General features: G+C 44.4%; 1 protein-coding gene across 1 annotated transcript in view; it reads left to right on the forward strand.

Annotated features, from left to right (window-relative positions):
- TMEM245 (transmembrane protein 245) overlaps window positions 1-23566 on the forward strand; it is a 533540-nt gene that overhangs the window by 329339 nt on the left and 180635 nt on the right. Inside the window, exons 10-11 of the mRNA XM_069219563.1 lie at window positions 20782-20880; window positions 21270-21401. Coding sequence (XP_069075664.1) covers window positions 20782-20880; window positions 21270-21401 — 231 coding nt within the window. The remainder of the gene's footprint in view (window positions 1-20781; window positions 20881-21269; window positions 21402-23566) is intronic.

A 23566-nucleotide genomic window follows, 5' to 3' on the forward strand; every position in this document is an offset into this window, starting at 1 on the left:
TGGTCCATCTCATCAAATATTGCTCGGCACCTCAGTACTTTCAAATTATAAAGAGTCATTTTAACTTGAGGAGAAGGTTTTCCAGAATAAGTGTGGATTGAAATTGTTTAATTCAAGTGAGACCTGGCTGCTATTTTAAGCAAAAAGAGGCTTTGAATCTTTAATACACCATTATACCTCATGATACAACAAAAGTCTCCTCTGGCTAGAACCTACAGCGTTCTTATTCCTGAAGCGGCATCATGGATTTAGCCCAGGCGAGGTTATGACTACTGTTACAATCTTTGCCATGTTTCTTGTTGATTGAGTAAAGATATCGTAGTATAAACTCACCATGATAGGCTTAGATGCTGGAAAAATATCTGAATAGAAAAGATGGATTTCCTCTGAATGTTTGTGGCCATATTTAATATCCTGACCAACGTATCTGCTTCATTAAGCATGTGTATCAGGAGACAAGATCCTGTGTATCTGTAAATGGAAATCACTAATTCAGTGTGCTAATATGACCCACAGGATCTTCATTTTCACTGTTGACAAACTAATTTGTAGATCAGATCCATCCAAGACATAAAATTACAAATATATAATGCGAAACCCATTGTGGCCAAAAATCAATGGGGTGGCTGCAAAGTCTCTGAGGGATACATGTGCCAGTGTAACACAAGTTGATAGACCAGCTGGTTTCCCCAAACAAGATCCTTCCAGAGGAAGGGCACAAGATTGCCATTGCTGACAATGTCACGAAGTCGCACCCTGTGGCTGTGATTGACTTTGAGTGGAAAGGATTGACTGGCACAAATAAAGTAGCTGTGCCCCCTGCCATCTCAGTAGATTACCTGCGAAGCAAGGATCTGGAAATCTGTACTTGGGCAGAGGTAGACAGAAGAACGCATGTAACAATTCTGAGTGCTTCTCGAACAGGTATGTGTGACCACAGAGCACAGATGGAGAGTCAAGAGGTCCAAGGGCCTGAAACAGTGGTCTTGACCCCTAGAGCAAAGAGAGGTGGTACGACAGCTGGCAATCCACCTTCCAAAGTTCTGGAGGGTCCGAAGGAGCCCAGCAGTCAGGAGGAAGTCCTGGCACTTGAATAGGGCACTGCTGCCCTAAGGGACTTGCCAGACTTGGCACCGCTCCAGGGAGCAGGAAGTCCCTCCCAATAGCACCTCAGTCAAGGACAAAGCATAGGCCCTACTCCAGAGGACCTGTTACAGCTGTTAGACAGCAGCAAGGTATACTAAAGGAGGGCCTCCAGTATAGGGAGGCAAAGGATCCCAACCCAGAAAATTGGTGGTAGCCTAGTAGTACAGGGAATTACTTCCTAACCTGGCCAATGATATCCCCCTTAGCTGGATCCCTAGGGCAGACAAAGCCACCTGGGAGAGGCTGGACAATAAGTTCTACTGGCCCCAGATGTTTGAGACAGTCGAGGAGTTTTGTCACTACTGTATCATCTGCCAGGCTAGAGGCAAGACAGGTGGCAAGCCAAATCCTCCCTCTATACCTCTTTCAGGGATGGGGATTCTGTTTAAAGGGTGGAGCTTAGGGGACATTGTTGGTCCCCTAAGCCCCTAACAGCCTCAGGGAATACATTTATCTTGGTGGTAGAGGAACATGCCACCAGGTATCCAGAGGCTATTCCCCTTAGGATAGTTGCTGCAATGGCTAGGGTCCTCCTTGGAATCTTCACCAGGGTTGGCTTCCCTAAGGAGGTGAACTCAGAGGCACAAATGTTATGTCTGTCTATCAGAAGGCTATGTGGGATGAAATTGGTGTGACTTACAAGTTTGCCAATTCAATAAGATCATGAAAGGCATGAACCAGGGGTTGCCTGAGAAACCAAGGAAGAGGTTGGATGCCTTTCTCTCATGCCTTCTATTCACCTACACGGAGGTCCCCCCAAAAAGGAGTCCGCTTTAGTCCCTTTGAGCTGCTGTTTAGACAGCCTGTGCGGGGTCCACTAAGTTTAGTAGAGAGGGTTTCAAGAGAACCCTCAAGGAACCAAAGCAGGATATAGTGGACTTTGTGCTTCATCTTCACTCCAGGATGAGAAAGTACACAGATAAGGCAAATAATAAATGAATGGCCAGCCAGAAGCTTGTGAAACACTGGTATGACTAGAAGTCCTCCGTGGTTGAGTACCAACCAGAATAGTTGGAATTAATCTTAGAGCCTGTGGCACACACAGCCCTGCAGGGCAAGTGTACTGGGCCAGACCCCATAATAGAGAAGAGGGGGAAGTCACCTACAATCGTCCATATGAAGAGGCTTAACTTACACCACGACAGAGCCAACATCACAATGTTGACGGTGACAGATGGAGGGAAGAAAAAAACAGTGAACATCTCCCTGACCTTTTGCCCTCTAATACCAAAGATGGAATTGTGGAAGGAGTAGTACTCTCCCCCATCTTAACAGAACAACAACAAAGGTATTGCTATAAGTTATTGAAGCAGTTTTCTGGACGGTTTTCTCTGACCCTAGGTCTGACAACATGGTGTATCCATCATTTGGACACTGGTGTCAGCTTGCCTGTCAGGAGCTAAATGTACAGGTTTTCTGACCAGGTCAAGGTCAGCATCAAGCTGAAGTTGGCAGGATGTTGGCATTGGGGGTGATTGAGCCATCATGTAGGCGATGGGCAAGCCCAGTGGTACGGGTGTCCAAGCCCAATCCTAAAGGAGGAATGCCTGAGATGAAGTTCTGTATGGACTGAAGGGGCCTCCGGGCAGTCACTAAGACTGATGCCCTCCGTATTCCAAGAGCTAATGAGCTCATTGATAAGTTGGGGCAGCAAAATATCTGAGTACTGTTGATCTGATATCAGGTTATTGGCAGATAGCCCTCACCCCAGGAGCTTAGCGTAGTTCTGCTTTTTCCACACCTGAAGGTCACTTTCTATTTAAAGTGATGCCTTTTGGTTTGAAATATCCACCTATCACCTTCCAGGGGTTGGTAAACCGAATACTATCAAGTCTAGAGAGTTTCAGTGCAACGTATCTTGACAATATAGATGTATTTAGTTCCATCTGGGAGGATCACCTGGCCCACCTCAAGGAAGTGCTTCAGGACCTGCAGCATACAGGCTTGACGATCAAGCAAGCAAGTGCCAGATAGGGCAGGGCTCTGTTGTGTACCTGTGCCTTCAAGTTGGTGAAGGCCACGGATAGCCTCTTCAACCCAAGATCCAGAAAAATAAAATCTGACCTAGGAAGATCCTAAGTTTCAGATCCAAGATGGAACCTTTTTTAGCCTGACTTAGTAGTATAGGTGTTTTTTTCAGGGTTATGGTTAGATAATGGCACCACTAACTGAACTTATCTCCAAGAGGCAACCCAGAAATGGGATATGGACTGAGCAGTGTCAAAAGGCTTTTGACACCACCAAGGAAGCTCTGTGCTCAGCACTTATTTTAAAGGCACCTGACTTCAGTAAGGAATACATTGTTCAGACAGATACTGTTTAATATGGGTAAGAGGCAGGGTTGTCCCAGGTAGATGATTTTGCACACGAATAATCAGTTCCTTTTATTAGCAGGTGACTCTTCCCCAGAGAGCAGGGTTGAAGTGCCATTGAGAGGGAAGCCTTTGCAGAAGTTTAGTCCCCGAAGAAGCGGAGAGCTTACCTGTTTGGAATTCACTTCAGAGTTCAAACTGACCACAGACCTCTCAGAGAGCTGATGCAGTTGAAATGAGAGAACTCATGTTGTTGAAGTGTCAGTTTCTGTACAGAGTATGGCCTTTACAGTGGAACAGATGTATGACTTGCCATACCAATGCAGATTGCCTTTCCAGGTTCTTACACTTAGATGATAACTACCAGGTGAGGAAATGCCACTTTTTGTATGGTCACCCCCACCGTTTTAGACTGATGCTACTGTTTCTTTTTACTTTGAGAGTGTACTGAGGCCTACTAAGCAGACCTTGGTACCAGTGTCTTAACCCTAAAATGTGTATGCTACATTGGCTTATACCCAATTGGCATAAGCAAACTTGCCTATAAGTCCCTAGTCTATGGTGTCGTACGTTAGAGGGTCACCCCAGGGACAGCCTGGTTGTGCCACCCTGGGGATGGCACAGATTAAACAAGTCTGCCATGTTGCCATTACAGACTGGAAGAGCAGTTTTAAACTGCTAACACAACTTTGCCCTTTAAATCAATGGCAAAGCCCAACCACCCTCTGCAATATGTGACACTCATGGGGGTCCAAGGGAGTCCTAAGTCAAAGTCAAGCATATTTCACTTGTAGAAGGTGTAATTTACATGTTCTGGCAATAAAAATGCAAAATGTTGTTTTAACTGTGGAAGGACTTAGTCATCCCATTGGCGAGTACAGGGTTACACCCGGTGCTAACTCTTGTATGGTGCATCCAAAGTTAATACTCCAAGGTATCAAACATTTTGTTATATCAAGCTTGACTTGATTCTCAAATAGAAATTAATGTAACACGTTGCAATATGCCACTTTGTTGCCTTTGGTCTCCTCTGCCCTCGATGGTTGGACAAGGAGCCTATCCCTGAGACCTCATGGGGAAATGTGCTACCGACTCCCAAGAAAGGGGACAATCAAAGCCTGCACTGGATAGAGGTGTTACCTCCTTCCTGCAGAAAGCCATACTGATTATAGCCCAAAAGTCAAGTTTCAAAGGAGAAACCCCCTTTGAAGAGCGAGTGGGTAACACTTGGGAGAGAGGCTACTCCATAGTATAGGTAGACAGGCTGGCACTAGAGCCAGAGAAGGGAAAAACAGTTGCCAAACAGTTTTTTCCGGGGCTAGTAGCCCTCTTGGTAGCCGCACCTCTGGGCTGGGCTACAGAGCTCCGGACACCGATAAAGGGTTCTGCCATGTTGGAAGCGGGAAGAAGAGACTCAAAGGGTCAGCTGGCTGACCTGTTCGCAGCAGAGGGCCACAACAGTTGAAAAATCTGCTGTGACAAGTTGGTAGCCCCGAAGCTTCAGACCACTGCCAACTGCTGTCGTGCACCATCACAGACTGGAACCAGGCAGTTAAAGTTGCACCCGAATCCGCTGGACCAGAGAGAGTCATCAGAGTGTGTTTGCCTCCCAGATGACGAGCTGTGGCCCAGCGAAGAATTTTGGCTACGACCACAATATCAGGTGACTAATAGTCCAGTAGCAACTGGACTGACTTCTACCAGGACCAAGAGGACTTTGAGGGACAATGCCCTTGTGACTAGGTGTAGGAAGCTGGCTGTTTATATAGTGGACCAAAATGAGGTACACTGTACAAAGAGTCCAAGCAATCCCTAGAGGTATCTCAGAGGCTCAAATGACATCCCAAATACTTTTTTTGGGTAGTGTGGTAGAGCAGTTAGGCATATTAAAGGGTAGTGCTAAGCATATAAGGCACACATTCATGCAGTAAGTGAGACACACACTCAATAAAGAAATCCAACACCAATTTATAAAAATAACACATACTTTTATAGAAAACTTTGATACCAAGATCACCGGACTCAGGTAGCACTTTCTCAAGTTATGAAATTTTGGAGTTTGTAAAAGTAAACAATGCATTTTTCAAATGAGTTAATGTCATCCTATGGAAGAAGAACAAGCACTGCATACAGGAATAGTACAGCAACGTACAGGACCAGTCTCCTGAACTTTAGGTAAGTATGTAGTAAGGTCCAAAGCCACATCAACAGGTAACCTCGAGCGGCACAGGGGTGGCCAGGTGCAGTTTTGCAGTTCAGTGTTGGCTGCTCTATTTAAGTCTATAGGGATCGGTCCGGTCACAAAGTTTCCTCAGGGGTGGGCTGAGAGTCCAGTCTGGGTGAACCACCTAGAAGGTTCAGTTCTTGCAATGATCGGGAACATAGGTATACCAGTGGTCCTGATCTCCTTGGTCCAGGATTGTCAGGTTTACCATCGCTGGTGGTGGTCGCAGTGCAGGAGGCCTACAGAAAGAAACAGGCTGCAGGCCTGGACTGGGGTGTCCAGTTCTGCCAAACCAACAGAATGGCTGGGGGCTCACAGCCTAGGGGATATAGGGACACCAATGGTCCTCTTCTTCTATGTCTGGGTGCAGTGGACCATCAGGTCACTGTCACCAGAGGCAGTTACAGTGAAGCGGAGGGGGGGGGGGATCTGCAGAATCAGACTGCAGACGCTGTTGAGAAGTCCACAGAGGGCAAACTTGGATGAGCTTTGTCTTTGGAGGGCCTGGGGACGACGCTGACACTGTTGGCCCATTTCAGCTCGAACTAGGTGGCTCGTATGCAGTGGTCATGTCTGGCATCGTGTTTTTGGTGGTCCCAGTCCTCACAGTTCTTTCCAAAGGGGCCTGCAGATGCAGGGGAGCAGCTCCCCCACTCCAAGGGAGTTCTTCTTGGGGATTTATGAAGCACTGGCAGCTCTCCTAGTTTCTTGGAGGCTGCAGCGGCAGGACAGGTCAGTTACTCCTCGAGGGTCGGGTGCAGCAGGCAGGCTGGCAGGGTTGGCGCCATGTCAGTCGTGCTGCTCGGTTCTCAGGTTTAGCAGGCTTCTAGTCCACTACTGTTACAACTCTGTCATCCCATTTCTAGGGGGCGTTGTAAGGGGACTGTCGGAAGCCTGGGAATCACCTTGAACACTTATCTAGAGTCCCTTCCTGACTCATGTTTGTTTCTCTTTTCGCCATGGTATGCTTTTGTAGTGTTAGATTTGCTTCCTGGGACTGCAAATCCCATAATGCACAGCCTGGTTGTCAGGAAAGCCTGGACTCTGTTTAAAATTGTTTTCTATGGGAGAAATCCAGTTGCTCCTTTTCACCGGATCTTCTCCTCCAGGACTTGCGAGTGTCTGAAACTACAGACACCTGAGACCTCTCCTGTGCAGCTCAGTCATGTGATTCCACCTGGGGTTTTCTGCAGCTTGGAACTGCTTACAAGCAGCCATTTCCTCAAGATCCTTCGTCGTGCATTGGAGTTAGATTCCTTTGTGTTACAGACCCCTTATCGGATGTTGTTCCAGTCTTATTCCTGATCTGTTCCAGCTTGAACCTGTTTCCTGTTTCTCTGCCCTGCTCCTGATTGTTCCAGCCAGAGTCTGCTCCCTAACTCTTAGCCTTGTACCTGTTTGTTTCTTCCAGAGCCTGCTCCCTGTTTCTCCGTCCTGCTCCTGCCTTGTTTCAGCCTGAACCTGCTCTCTGTTTCCCAGCCCTGTTTACTGCTTATTCCTACTCCCTGTATTCCAGCCCTGTCCTTGCTTGTTCCAGCCAGAGCCTGCTCTCTGTTTCCCATTCCTGTCTCTGTTTGTTCCAGCCATATGTTTGCGCCCTGTTTTCCAGTCCTAGTCCTGCATTTGCTTCAGCATGAGCCTATTCACAGTTCCTGCCTCTGTCTCTTAGTTTGTTCCTTCTGTCTCCATTTCCTCTCGAGTATTTGTGTCTGGTAAGTGTTCTATCAGTCGTCACCAGTCTATAAGTCTCCTCCTTTGTACTGGGGTTGGCTCCTGGTTTCCAGGAGGCAATTCCAGCCCCCATCCTTGTCTAGTGTTATACCTTGTCTTTCGTGCCTAACAGTGACAGTGTGCCATTGCTGTTTATCCAGGAGTTGCCACTGTGTTTCCAGCTGGACTCACAAGAGCTTGTCTTGTGTATGTAAGTACTATCCTTGTTTGTGCTCTAAGGGTCCAGAGACAGATTCACTTCTGCTGCCTCCTTTCTATGGGGCTGGCGGGGTGACTATCTGTAAGAGCAAACTGCACAGACGCATTGACATTCCCTGTTGCTGTGGGACGTTCTGCGCCCTACCCTGTGTACAACCCCTGTGTGTTTGTCTATTAGTAATCCGTTTCCTGTTTGTTCACACAAGGGTTGCTCTGCGTTTACTTTCCTGTGCCTGTCCATAGCTATCCTTTTCTGTGCATTCCTTTAGCTGCCTTTCTGCTTCAGTACACTACCTCTTTAGGATATTCTGAGACCTCAAGGGGTGCCCCAACCACAACCAGAGTCCTGATCAGACCTGCCCGAAACCGTAACAACTACTCCTTTTTATGTCCAGCGAAGATCTGCAGTCCTGGTATCAGGGGGCCTCCTAAATACTTAATTTAGAGGGTGTAAGGGGAGTGAAATTCCACCACACGCAAGATTGCAGAATTTTCTAGGCTGTGTCCACTTCAGGCTGGTCAGCCTTGGGGTGTGTCCAGCCTGAAAATGCAACACGCATCCTGCATAGCTAATTTTCCCACCTGTCCAGGTGCCAAACGGGCTCTGAGGCAGAGGGGTCGGCATTTTCCTCTGAGGAAGGCCAGATCTGCAGACCGAAGGCGATGGGCTTCAGGAAGCACCTGCTTTGGAATGCAGGTTATCCTGTGGGGAGGGGTGGGTAACACCCCAGCTCGGACAGGCTTTTGTTTCGGACTTCTCAAGAGTGGAGGCTCTCACCTTGGGCAGGTTCTTGTCTGTTCATGGCAGTCTGGCCAGAACCGGTCAGTGAGCTCACCAGCAATTGGTAGTTTTTTTTACGGGGCAGCTCTGAGGTGCCCTTTGGGTGTCTGTATTCGGGCTGTACTGTTCCCATGGGTCAAGACTGATTTGCATATGGCTGGGTCTAAACTGGAATGGTATGGTGAGCAAAAAAAAAATTATGGATTAAACCCACATCTATGACTCGGGGTGAATGTGTGATTTGGGCTACGTTCTGTCTATCACCTGTTATTTTTAGTGTTAATAAATCCATCACTGGAATCATTGAGGGTTTATTAAAGCAAGATGTTTGATACCAAACATCCCTATGCTCAAAGAAGCTATAATGTAGCTGGAGAACTCATATTGACCAGTGTTCAGCACATGGATTTAAAATGGCTTTCCTGTTCACTTACTATGTCTTAAGAATCGACAGACATAGTAGGGACATAATTGCTCAGGTAAATATGTCCTGACTTGTAATACTGTATAATGCACCCTGCCTTAGGGATGAAGGTCTGCTGTAGGGGTGACTTACAGATATTACAAGCAGTGCAGTAGGTGACATGGCACACAAGTGTGTGCCATGTTGTGTCTTCAGTTTTCGGAGTATCTTGTCATGCAGCCTACATTGGCAGTCTGCACAAGTTTGGTATTGGGTCCCTCAGAGTCTCACACTTTATGTTGCAGCTCTGAGGGGGCCCTCTTCAGTACCCATGCACTAGGTGCAGGGGGTACAATTAGCTAGGAACTTATATGGCTGAAGGGCCTGGTCACTTGGGGATCAAGTGACCAGGTGTCTTGGTCTTGTTTTAGGAAGGAACTCTGCCACCTGGGTCCTGGTTAGCAGGAACCCATTACACTTGAGTAAAAATTGCATCTAAAACGGAGGCAATAAGTGTGTGTTTGGGGGGGTACCTAAACCAGAACCCAGCTCCCTACACTAGGACCACTTCATCCCTTTCATAGATCGTGGATAGACAGGTTCAGGAAAAACCCCTTAATCGCATTGCATCCATAGCATCCTTGAGCATCTTCAGCATCCTGTATCCTTTGCATCAGGACCACTTACATAGGAAACCTTAGCAAAGGATAAAGGTGCCCGAAACTGACAGAAGCCTGCATCATCTGCAGAGATTACTGTTTCTAAGGACTTTGCTCATCCCCCTCGCTGACTTACTGTTGGACTTCGTCACCTCAAGTACCTGTAACCAATCGTAATAAAACAAGCCAGACATGTTTGCACAAAAAAGTTTCTAAATGTCAAATTAATTGAAGTTGCCAATACTTGTTTGTGGTAAATTGAAAGATGCATATTTACCGTACTTTGTAAAATTGATTTCTTCTGAAGCCTTTGGTAGATCTTTTTCGATATGTTGTCAAGAGCATATGTGAGAAGACCTCTTCATCAGTTTCAAAATAATTGTAGAGCCTACTAATTCATGGTCTTTTCTTGCAAGGGTACAGAACCTTGAACTGGAACATGAAGTGATACATATGGCTTTTCAGTGGGGATCATGGTTCAAGAGTTGCCTTGGGATCTGGTTTTGCAGACAAACTTTAAGGGATATTACAAACTCTCACTGTAAAGCAGGGTTATGCACAACATTGTAAAGTGCAACCGCCAAAAACCTTGCTAGAAGAAGGCTGTAAAAGGGAATTCCAAGAAAATAAACTAAAAATGGTTGACATAATTTGAAGAATTGGAGTTCTATGAATGCTTTCTGTTTAAAGTTGTATTGAAATGGCTCCCTCGTGTTACAGTATGAGGTACTGTAATAGCCATGAAGGTTTTCACTTACCACTATTGCAAAAGGAATCCAGACAAGGAGCTTGTAGCACTGATTCACTTGTGCTGGCTTCTTGTTGCCAAAAGTGACCTTAGTAGTGCCAGAGTACCATCAATGAGAGAGGTGTTGGTGGTAGGCTGTTCAGGGTCAGACGTTTTCTTAGGTCTAGACGAAATCTCAGACTGTTGTCTAGACGGAGACCCAGCGAAAACTCCAAAGGACATGCTAGAATAAAACATTGCCGGGGTTCGAGGGTTGTGAAGTAATAATTCTTAACTTTTCCTCTATTCAATGAGGTTCTAGGACTCCCAGGTCTGACTCTTGTGGACAAACTCTGCTCAGAGGTCCCAGGCACAGGCATTACATTTATTTCTCCCGGTGGATGGGCAGGGATATCTGAACATTTGGAATGGATGGTAATGGAAATTAACTGACTGTAAACATGTTTTTAATGTCCTGCTTGATAGGATTATGATGAATGAGGGTAAAACATTGAAGTATGTCAGAATTCACTTTTACAAAACAAGAAAAGGCAGTGTAAAAGCATTTTTTATTAGTTCAATCATTTATTATGTATCATATAGTGAAGAAGACTGATCTGAGCTAATTAGATTAGGAGCGCAGACACTTGCAGTGGTAGGAGAAACACATTTTCAGACGTCTTTCTTCTCTTGAAGTGATAGGGCAACAGGTCGGTTTGATAAAGCTCAGTTTAAAGATGTCCCCACTTAAAAACCAAAGACATTTAGGAACAGTTCTAAATCAGTCAGCTGGATTGGATCCTAACAGGTCGATATCTACATACGAGATTTACAGTTAGTATTTGAAACAAGTCTCATTTCGATATTAACTGCATATCACTACACCTCCCTTTAACAGTTGCCTAAGAACATCTGTGTTCTCCTCCCCCCTACCCCGCCACCCCTCATGTGTGCTCTATTCTGACAAGAAAAGTTAACCCCCTTAAAATTGTTCCTTAGTAATTCTACATGGATTCAGGATTGTGAATAGCAAAAGTTTACTAGAAGTAGTTCCCCCAACATGGCCACAGAGGGTTGGCAGTCTAGTTGTTGGTTAGGCACAAGGGGCACTAAGTCAACAGCGTCTACCACATCTTCCCTTGTCTTACGCAGAGAGTTAATGGTGGCAGACTGTGAAGTGGATGTGTTCACCTCACAGTAAGGCATAAATGTATCCATTTTGGTGGATGAGAGGTTGAAACTTTGATATACAACAGCCAACCTAATTAGAATTGTTTTACTCAACAGGATTATCGTTGTGCTGTAGCATCAGTCCGCAATGTTAGGCATAAAATGTAGTTTCCTATAATATGTGGCTGTGACTACTAATGTGTTCCCACTATAGGCTTACATTTTTACTACTATTATTGATTGGAGGAACTAACCGCCATTATCAAGAAATGTAGAGCTCCCTTCATTTGTCGAATGCTTTTCTCTCATTGCTGTCTTCACTGGTGATGACGTTTGTGTAAATACTATGGCTTGTGATTGTTGTAGAGTACCATCACCGACAGAATTATTTCACTTATGAAAATGTGGCACACACTTTGTGGTGATAATTTGTGCTTTATGAGATATACATTGATTTGATCTCACACTTTTATATGCAGGATATTGATTACTAGGTACAAAACGGCAGACTATGAATGGCGCGTCCAGACTCGCAAGTTAGTGAGTGGTGGAATATATGGATATATCACTAGTGAGTTGTGGAATATATGGATATATCACTCATGGTTGAATACTAGACTATCATGTTTTAAGAATAATTGGGATTGAAAATTGAAATCGGCTTCTGTCTCCCTTGTATGCAGGTTGAATGGTCAGATGAGTTGGTCCTGGGGTGACCCTTAAAATTACACAGGGTGGAAATCTTGACATTCCCCTTTTGTATTTCAGACAAAATGATAGCAGCGGAGACTGTGGAGTGTCTTACAGCAGCCAAATATTTATACTATTGAATAATGTGTAAAACCAGGGAGTGTCTTAATGTATGGGTTGTAAATGCTTGTTCACTTTTGAGCATTGGGTTATCTGTTCTTTGTTCACTTACTCACATATTTCTGCATGTGAATTGTTAATATATGTAAGTGACAGAAAGCCATTAGCAGTCCTTTGTTCTTTCTTCCTCCATTTTGTTTCAACATTGGTTGATGTAGAAGAAACTTTGTGGCAGTAACTATTGAATTCCTTGAAATCATTAAGAGGTTTAGAGGGTCTTGAATGAGTCCCACAGGAATGATGTTTATGCTTTAAAGACATCCCTTATGGACATTCCCTTCGATGGCATATGCTTATTCGGCGAAAAGGCAGATTTGAAGCTTGGGTGTCAAGGCAGATTTTGGAGCTTGAGCATTTCAAAGACAGTAGGGCCACCGGCCTGTTGTTGGGGCTCACCATTGCCCCACACCAGCCTCATTCTGCCTTAGACTCCTTTTGTGGCCAAGTCCATTTTCACCCAGCCACTACAACCAACAGGCCGCCCAGAACGTTTGTGGCCATGGGCAAACCTTGCGGAACCCAAAGCCAGAAATATGGCCAGCCCGCCACTCTCCCCCCACAGTAACCCCCTTAACAGCCCCAGTCTCCAAACCTCTTAAATGTGGCCTCATACCATCACGGCAACAGTCCATAACTTCAGACAAGTAGGTACTCCAAGTTGTTCAGTGGGGCTATGCCCTTCCATTCACAGAGACTCTCTCCACCCATGCCATTGCCCTCAGATCCGCTGACAGAGGATCTTCTCTCCTGGCTGCATCAGGAAAGGCAGGCTGGTCCTGTTAGCCATGGACCTTGGAGACTGGATGTTATCGCTGGATTTGCCAGGTGCATATTTCCATATATACGTCCTTCTGACCCACAAACTTTGCCTGCAGTTCACAGTAGGCCACAAGCACTTTGTTTGCTGTGCTACCCCTTGTCCTTACCAACACCCCTCAGGTGTTCACGAAAGTGATGGCGGTGGTGGCAGTAAATCTCTGAGGTCAGGGGTACCAGTCTGTTTGTATGCTCGCTTTCATTTTGGGTGTTTACCACTATGTCCTTAACAAACAGATGGGGATTGTTGTCTTCTACTTCCGACCAATGCCCTGCCTGTCGTAATTGTGTGTTGAATCTGTTGAACATTTTGGGGGTCATTACAACCCTGGCGGACGGTTTTAAAGCGGCGGTAAGACCGCCAACAGGCTGGCGGTCTTTTTTTTAGTATTATGACCATGGCGGTTACCGCCAGGGTCATGCGCCGCTTCTCCGTTCCGCCCGCCAGGGCGGAGACGACCGCTGGGTTGGAGACCTGGGTCTCCAACCCGGCGGCCGTCACAATACCGCCACCGGTATTTTGACCCGGTTTACCGCCGTGGATTTCCAGCGGTAGGAACCGCCATGAAATCCATGGCGGTAAGCACTATCAGTGCCAGGGAATACCTTCCCTGGCACTGATAGGGGTCTCCCCCACCCTGACTCCCTCCCCTACACCACCCCTGCCACCCCCCAAAGGTGGCAGGGCCCCCCTCCCCACCCGACCCCCAACATCACATAACTCACACACACATGACACGCACGCAGGCACCAGCAACACACACACACGCACACACACCAACATACATGCCTACATCCACACACTCAGTCAGACACGCACACCCATATACAGACATACACGCACTCATTCCCAAAACACGCAACACACCCGCAAGCATACACGCACTTACACACCCCCTCTACATACACAGACGCACACCCCCATGCACCCACACAACACCCCCCCACCACCCTCCCCTAACGGACGATCAACTTACCTGTTCCGCCGATCCTCCGGGAGGGGACAGGTGCCATGGGGGCTGTTCCGCCGACACCACACCGTCAACAGAACACCGCCACGCCGAATCACAGGACGTGATTCGGTGGGCGGTGTTCTGTTGACGTGGAGTTGGAGCAACCTCCACTTCCCCGCCGCCCGCCAGTATGGCTGCTGGTGGCTCTCCGTCCGGAAAAGGACGGAGAGCTGCCAGCAGTCCTAATACCCCATTCGGAAATTGGCCACCACTGGCGGTCTTAGCACGGCGGTCCCTCAGCGGTCTTCTCAAAAGACCGCCGAGGTCAAAATGACCACCTTTATGTTCTTTTGTCGGGCATAAGTGGATTTGCACAATTTGCCGGAACTTGGGCATAAGACAATGTCATATTGCTTTAAGGATTTAAAAAAATGATACTTCAACTGTTTTGATCTCTGCGGTTAGCAAGTTCCTTGTGGCTGCTTAGTATACACGTATTTGCTTTCTTAAGAACTCTAAATCCTTGTAAATATGTATCATATGCACATGAAGTGGGAGTGATTATACCTTTTTTGTAATTGTTGGTCTTTTAAATTTCTTACGTTCTTAATTATTTATGTTTTTTAATGGTAACTTTGATGGTAATGGTGACCGAATAAAGCTTATGTGGGTTTACTAGTCTTACCCTAGCTCGACTACTGGCTGTTGAAGGCGGGCTCGCACCAGGCAGTCTTTGCCCACCACCAGAATCTGGCGGACCCTCTGCATTCGCTGAGGTTCACCATAAATGTTTCAAAGTCACACCTGACTCCTTCTCAGATGTTCTCTTTCATCTGAGATGTTCTTGACACAGTGCAATTCCGCACCTATCCTCCAGAGTTGCGAGTCGGGGATATTCAGGGTATAATTCATATGTTTCAGCCTCTATCCTGCATTTCGGTGAGAATTACTCTGAGGCTACTGGCAATGTATGCACGCTTGCATATGCCGGCTCTGAGGCGGGAGCAGCATCAAGGGAATCTCTCCAACCTAGTCCAGAAATCAGGTAGGGTGGGATCTTGGACCCTGTGCCGAGAGGCCCTGCACTCTATGGACATGTGGAACATCAGGACATATTCCTGGTTCTAAAACACATGAGGTCTGTGAACGGACGGGTTTGACAAACTCAGCCACCAGTGCTTTGTGGATCATGAATGGCATCTTCACTTGGAGATGGCGCGAGGTCTCTTCTGCGACTGGGGAAAAACCTTGGTTGGATCTATTTACCACCCTCGAGAACAGGCAATATCAGCAATTATGCATGCTGGGGTTTCCAAGGTGGCTCTTGCTTGGAGGTGCAATTAGTCTCAAGTCAGGCTCAGGACTGGTGTATGCTCTCCCACCAATACCACTACTGTCTCGAGTTCTGAAGAAGACATCTTGGTGGCTCTAGATTGTGCACAGAGAATATGGCATCAGCGGTCCTCCTATCAGGCTGCCTTTTCAGGAGGATCTCCTGTCAGAGCAACAGGGCAGAGTTCTATACCCGAACCAGTCTCCCGTTTGGTGAATATTTTAAGGGAAGGAATAGACCAGATAGTCTCTACTAAATAAGGCGTTACCGAAGGTAAATAACTTGTTAATTTTAAACGTTTTATCAGTTCCTTTTATTTAACTCACAATAAGAATGATGTTTCAAAATGTGCGTTAATGTAGTTACTCAAATTGATGTAAATGGAGGATTATGAAACCATTCTATACCTACGAAAATCTCATTTTTTTTAAATTGAGGTAGTATTAAGCAATTAAGACGATGGATAGTCTTGGGAGAACAGAAGCGAAAAGCGAATGCTGTGTTTCGGTAAAGATCTCTGTCAGTCACTTTTTGCAGAGCCCACTGGAATTATGCTGCATGGGAGGACTAATTTATGAAGCAGTATTGACTAAATTCTGCATTAAGAAAATGCTAATTATGTAATATTGTGCGGCACATTTTGTGATTGTATTGCTTCACTGTTTCTGCTCATGGTAACATTGGGCAAACATTTCACCTCATTAGTACCTGTTTAATAACCAAATGCAGAAATTAGCAGCAGAAAGATAACCTATCAACTGTTGCGAAGGGCCTCCTTTCACTATGCGGGATCACTTGTTGCCACATTTTTAGTACCTTCTGATCTTTTTGGCGCTAGAAACATTTTCTTATTAAAATCTGCAGATTATTCATAAGATATTGACTTATGTGGCAAATGCAGCAAATTCCTTAATTATGTAGAAAACGCTGCAGCCGCAGAATGGCAATATTCCAGATGCTCTTCCTTCTGAGGCCATTTATAACACATTATTCCATAAATGACATAAACTCTTATTTATAACCACCTCGTTGGGGGACATCTGCTTTAATATCTGTATTAGACCCTTAATGTTTATTTAGGTAAGCCTGCTCTCTAGGAAAGGTTTCAAATTTCCCCGCTCCTGTGTTAGCAGCATCACTATAGAATATTGGCATTCTAGTTGTTCACTGGAATTCTATCGTGATGCAAGACTTAATATTAGAGTCAGCTGTAGACTAATGCTGCAGTTTTAATGAAATGTTTCACTCAGTGTGGCAGACTTTCTTTCTCATGTAAATTAGGTGTTTGTGATTTTATAGTAAATGGGTCCTTATTTTTCTTTATGAAGCAGTAATCGTAATTTTCACGAAAAAAGAAAAAACTAATTTTGTTCATTTTCTACAGTCCGTTAGTTCGTTCCTTAGGAAAGTCTTTCTGTTCTACAGCTCTTATTCCAGAAACCAGTAGATCAAAGGAGGGCTTTATGTCTGTCATCAGTGAGGAACGTCAGTTTTCCAGTTTTTCGTTATAAATCTGTGGAGAAGCTAGAATAGAACAGTGGGTAGCCAACTGACAGAAACCTGCTGCAGTACCTGTTTTACTCGTTGTCATCCCTTTTTCTTATATGGTTGCGGAAGATGATTGTGATTTGATAGAAAATGTATCCTCATATTAGATTCTCGACCACTAACCATAATTTCCATGAGAAAAACATGACCGAAAATGGTTCACTCTTCCAGATGGTTAATCAAATTCCAGCAGAGGTCAAAATCACCTTGGAACTCACCACATTTCCTGAAATTGGTATAGCACTACCAGGAAATTATTTTTATAGTGACTCTAACCTGTGATCACTTTCTCTATATGCTGCTTTTTATGACAGCCGAAACAAAAAATGTTCACTCTGGCTAATAACTACCTTGGAGTGCCCTCCCCAAAGATATTATTTAACCCTTTAGGTGCAGGTGTCTGCCAATGGCCGAAACGCGCACCCCCTCCCCAGTGCATCTGTCAGGTACTGGCCAACACTGGGGCTGGTTGGAAAGGCCTCTCTGTTGCTTTGCACCAGAGGGTTTCCTTTTTTCCCCCTGCAGCTCAGGCTGCTTAGGAAGAGCTTCCCCAGCAGCCTGATTGTGTTTTTATTTTTTAATCTTTGTGATGTCAGCTCACAGAGCGAGCGGACAGTTACTTCTATAAGGGAAAGTAAAACGAGCTAATGGGCTTGTTTTACCTTCACTGAATCAGTGCTTGGGGGCATATCTCAGCACCCTGAGCACTGATTTCCTTGGTAGAGGTATCGTTGGAAAGGGGGATAATCTCCCCTTTTCAATGGTTCCTCTGCCCATTGGATCCCTGCTTGTGAGAATGGTCCCCAAGCAAGGATGCACCCATGAGGCACCACAGTTTGGGGAGCGGCACCTTGGTCAAGGTCATGTGGTCCTCCAACCCCCGAGTATATTCCCCTGGGTTGGGCACAAAGCGCACTTGACACTAGGGTTTAAAAAAAAATTTTTTATAGTGGTTGGGGGCTGCCCACCAGGGCATGGCCATGCCCCTACCCCAAATAGATATGGCAACCATCTTTTTGCCCCCCTGTGAGGGGAGGGAGTGAGATGGTTATCCCCAATCTGCACACTCACAGGGCAGAAAGCCTACTAGATGCTATGTTATTTTTTTAAAGATTAAAAAATATAGCAATGGGGGCTGCCTACAATGGGAATGGCTATGCCCCTACCACAAAAACGTAGACAGTCTTTCTTCCCTCCCTGGGAGGTTGAAGGGGTTGATTACTCCTGTTTACACCCCAGGAGAGGAGGGGCAGAAATGCCTCTAGACATCAGGAAAAATGTAAGGTGGGAACTGCCCAGCCTAACATAGCCATGCCCCACTCAAAAAGACATGACTACCTGGATTGCAGATGAAGGTGATGACCCCCAATCCACCCCCACCTTCTTTGGGCAGAAAGCCCATTAATCGCCAGGGATTTGTTTTAATATAGTGGTGGGGGCCAGCTATAAAAACGCTGCACTACTTGTGTGGATAGGTCTAGTGCCCGCAACAGGAATAGAACAAACCGAGGTCAATGTGGGGAAGTGGTGGAGTGCTTTGATCTGCACAAGTGGGGTATTGTTTGGTGGTAGAATTTTCATAGATTTCAAAAGTTTCCATTCCATTACAGAAATGTAAGGAAAATTTGAGATTTCAGGTAAACTTTGAGGTTTGCAAAACATTATGAATAAGAAAACATCATAGGATCCACGCAAGGTGCAGTCCCCCCCCCCCCCCCCCCCCCCCCCCCCATACCCTGATTCTCGTTTTCAAAAATGTCTACAGTTCTTCGGTTTGAATGGTTGGCGCCAGAGCACTGCCCCAAATACTGCAGCTACCATAATTGCTTATAATCCCACATAGCTCTTGAAGGCCATTTGTGGCCTGGTGTTGTAGCCCACCCACAAGTGAGATGATATTCTTTTCAGGGACAAATAGGAGCTCAGGGCTATAGGAAGTATGTACTCCTCGATGATTACAGAATTTTCTGCCACTAAATGTGAGGAACATTTTTTTTTTTTTTTTTTTTTTCCACAATAGTTTGACATTTGCAAGGGCTTCTGGGTAAAATTACTTAGTGAGAGCCATGCAAGTCATGCAACCCTATACTCTCCTGGTTGTCTAGTTTTCCAAAATGAGCAGATTTGCTAGGTTTCCCTAAGTGCGGCTGAGCTGGGACCAAAACTCACAACTACCGACTTTGCAAAATAAGTGTCAGTTTTGAGTGGGAAAAATATGATGAATCCTTGTTGCGTTTTTGGCTGTTTCCTGCGCGGGCACCAGGCCTATCTGCACATTTGAGGTACCATTTGCATTCAGAGACTTAGGGGAATACTAAATGAAAGAAAGTTTGCAGCTCCCTGCAGATTAAAGTTTTAGTCAAAGTTTGAGGTTTGCTGGGTATCTTGGCCAAAAACAGTGCTGGTTAGAGCCGTGCAGGTCACCCCACCTTGGATTCGGGTGTCTAGTTTTAAAACATGTGCAGGTTTGCTAGGTATCCCTAGGAACCAGCTTAGGTGGGGTCCAAAATCTACAGCTTCCCACATTAGGAAAAAAGGTCAGTTTTGGGTGGAAAAATGTGATGTTTACATGTTGTGTTTAGGCCTGTAACCTGCCATGGGCACTTGGCCAATCCACACAAGTGAGGTACCATTTTTATTAAACGACATGTCCGAGTACAGAATAGTAGAGCATTAGCTATAACCAATTAGATTTTGCTGCATTTGGGCCTTCTAAAAGAAAGCCATTGTGTAAGAAAGAAGACCTTTTGATAAATGCCCTCTAAGTACTTTGCTAGAATGAGTAGTCACAAATTCAGAACTGTACAAATAACCTCTGCTTCTAAACTCCATATCTTGTGCCCATTTCAGAAATAGATATATTTCCTTAATACCCATTTTTCACTCTACATATCTCACCATATGAATTAGTCTATACTTGGTACACAATGAACTACCAATGTATGGTGCAGCTCAGTTGTTGACTCTAGATACATTGTGTTCTTGGATAATATACAAACCCTGTATATCCCCCACAACCTGAATTGTCTAGCAGAGGTAATGGTATGTTGTTTTTCTAAATTGAACATTGTGACAAAAAGTTACAGATGAAAACGTCACAAAGGGCGTTTTTTCCCCTACTCATTTTCAATATTTTGTTTATTTCAACAGTTAGTTTCTTTGGAAAAAACACATATGCCCCCCTTCCTGAATACAGAATTGTCTACTTTTCAGCAATATATAGCTTTCATGGATCACCTATGGGTTTCACACTAGTTTCCACCACAAACTGGAAGTACGTTGAGAGCACACAAAATAGGAAAAATGGGCTACCCCTTTGAAAAATGCCAACAGTGTGGTAAAAAAATAGTTTTTTTAAATTGAACTCTGCATGTTCCTGGAAGCTGGGAAGAGGGAGCCTTTTTAGCACAGCAAGCCATTTGTTGATGCCATTTTTAGAAAACCATAAACATTTTCCTGATTTTTATTTTTTTTCCCCAAAAAAATAAAAATGTATCTCCATTTAGCCTATTTCATCATTCCTGATCAGTCAAATCCATAAACCGTGGTTACCTTTAGTATCCCCTGGATGATGGAAAAAAGGACGCAGATTTGGCATGGATACCTTGTTTTGGAACAAAGTTATGGAATCCCAAGCACAAACTACCCCAACCAAAAAAGGGCTCTGCACTGGTGGGAAAAGGCTGAGCACTAAAGCGGTTAAGTATATTTTGCATATGGGCTCTCTGCAGAAGTCGTTTGTAGCACACAATAGAATCCTTTCATTGTATGTATAGTGTCAGTTTTATGTCTAGCTCTTCAAAAATAGATTCATTTCACTGAACTCACTGTAAAATGGCCAAAAATTATCTTTTGGGAAAACCCGCTTGAATGCATATTCATCAATGAGCCTTTTTGTAACTTTTTACAGCTTCATAAGATTTTGGGTGAGAAAGTCAACAATACTGCTGTTATCGAGAAGCAGGTGTTGGAGCTCTGGGACAGGCTATATCACTCGTGGTTTGTTAAGGTATGTCTTAGTGCATGAAAATCATGTATGCCTTATATTGATCACTGATGAATTTGTCACTACGTGGACGGTACTCTGGACTCAGCATTGTGGACAAAGGGATAAAGTCGCAGTATTTGTGCACCAAGGGCATAACTGTGCTACCAGGAAACACTGGGTGCTTCAAATTCAATGTTCTTCTAATTGGCAGAATCTTAGATATTGTCTTGTGATTATCATAATGCTAAAATAGCACTTAGCTTGAGTGGTTGCAAGCCTTTCATTAATTAATTCCCATTTTAAAATACAAAATGCATCATTGACTATTCAGTGAATGTCAGAACTGGAATATTTTTATCCCTTCTTTGTGGTTCTTCTAATCAGTTTGTTTTCTTATGCCTTTGTCACAGAATATTACCAGCTCTGGAAAGCACAAATGGCAGAAAATCCACATACAGCGGCAGAATAGTTGGCTCGGGGACATTCTGGACTGGCAAGATATTGCCTCCTTCATTCATGAAAACATTGAAACATTTCTATCTGTGAGTTTTTAAGTTTGTAAATATGACTAACAAATAATGTTGCCTACAGTATAGGATTTTTTGCTTAAGAGGAAACCATGTCTTCAGTTTGAAAATGGCCATTTATTGGGTGACGTATCTAGCAACATGTCCAATATTGTGCATATTATATGTGCCTTTCTTAGTGCGACAAGTCCTTCACCATTTTCAAAGGGCCTAGCACTGGCTTCATTGATATTTTTTCAATTTCTGAATCATTTTTATTGAAAATGTTGTAAGACAATCTATAGATATAGAACTGGTATAGAACAGATGGGGACAATCGCAAAATGGGGAATGAGGTTAGAATAGGGTACATCGCCAATTAGTATTGAGAATACTATCTAGTAGTCAGTGTGATGTAATGTAACAAAGTAACATTGATTTATAACGTCCTAGGTCATATATGCTTTAGAGGAGTGTGGTGCTATGCGGGTACGGTATAGTAGATAACAGTGGGACAGCCCCAGGGTTATATTGAAATATGAAGAGGTAAATGAAGAAGAGAGGCAAGAGGATAGACAGAAGAGAGACAGCAGGGCAACAGTGGAGAAATAGTGGAGGGGGGGGGGTTGCGAGCTGAAGGTTAGAAGAAAGGGGTGATATGGACGGTTGGGAAGGAGGTATTGGGTAGGGCTAACTGGGGGTTGCGGTGGGCGTAAGGAAAGAGGTAGAGTGGTGCAATGGCATTTAAGCTAATATTAGGTTGGAAATGCAAGAATGTAGTTTTGACCAGATTTTTTGTTTTTTGAGATAAGGATATCCTATAAGGTGCATTCTTCTGTATCCAGCCTAAGATGAGGTTCTGAGGGAAAGATACCAAGAACAATAGAGGGGAGGTAAGGGGTCCAACTTATATGTAGGATTTGTGAGATATCGCTGATTTCAGACCAGAATTTCTTAGAATAGGAACAGTTGAGTATCATATGTTGTATAGTTCCTCTCTCTTTTGCAGCTCCAACACGTCTGAGTCATTGAGACCTAGTTTTAAAGTTTAGCGGGGTCCAGTGGGCCATATAAGCAGTCCGAAACCTGTATTGAGCAAAGGAGGGAGCAGATGTTGTTGATCATGAGGTTAGCCCAGATGGAAGACCAGTTTAGTGTTGTAGTATGTGTATTGTTCATATTGTCTGAGATCGATTCCCATTTGCTCTTCTAGATTTGTTAGAAAGGACGATGTGGGTGTTCGAGTAAAGTTAGGAAGCTAAGTGCCTTCCCTTTGCTAGTGTCTTCATGTGTTAGGGAAATCAGGTGTTTCTGGAGATTTATATTTGGAAATAATGGCTTTGGTTTTTAGAAAGTGGTGAAAGTCTAAGTCATCGAGTTCGAATTTGTATTTAATGTGTGCAAAGGGTACTGGTGTGGAGGGAGATCTCAGATCCTCTATTAATAAGATACCTTTTTGGGTCCGTTTCTCAAGAAATTGTGTCCTACTTTCTGATTTCAGCTAGTCAATATGCCATAGTGAGGCCAGGAGGGAGAAATGCATTTTATTAGAGAGTTTGCTGTCAATATTCTGAAGAGTCTGTGCCATGTTAGAGAGAATGATTTGTGAGTGTTCTTTCATTATTTTGTCGGTGGTGGTAAGTGAGATAAGGGAGAGCAAGATTTTTTTTAAGTGGCAAGCCAAGGTGGAAGAGCGGTATCTGGTAGGGAGAACCAGAGGAATCCTTGTCTTGCGAAGAATGAATTCTGGTGTCTTCTAAGGTCTGAGAGGATTAAACCTCCAGGTTTCTTTAGAAGTCTTAGTTTCTTTAGCGCAATTCTACTTTTTTGGATTTCCGCAGCAACGTGGTAAGCATTATGTGTGATTTGGCAAAAAAATTTTATCTGAAAGATAGATTGAAAGCATGGTAATCAGAAAGTAAGTTTACAAGTGGGCGGGGTGAGTGATTATAATTTTGAGGTTTCTGTTCATCCCTACCAGATGATGAATCTGGAAGACCATTTGTCTAATATGATTTTAATTTTGGTAAGGGTAATTTTTCTTTGTAATCTAAAGGCTTCTCTGAGATTTTAACATAACAAAATGCCTGGTTATTTTATTTTGTTAGGGGCTCATTTATACCATACTCTTTGATGACTGGGCTTGAGCAATGTGCATTTAGAAGTAAGTCCTCAGTTTTGTTTCTATTAAGGGAGTACCT

This window comes from Pleurodeles waltl, chromosome 2_2, assembly GCF_031143425.1.
Source record: "Pleurodeles waltl isolate 20211129_DDA chromosome 2_2, aPleWal1.hap1.20221129, whole genome shotgun sequence".
Lineage (NCBI taxonomy): Eukaryota > Metazoa > Chordata > Amphibia > Caudata > Salamandridae > Pleurodeles > Pleurodeles waltl.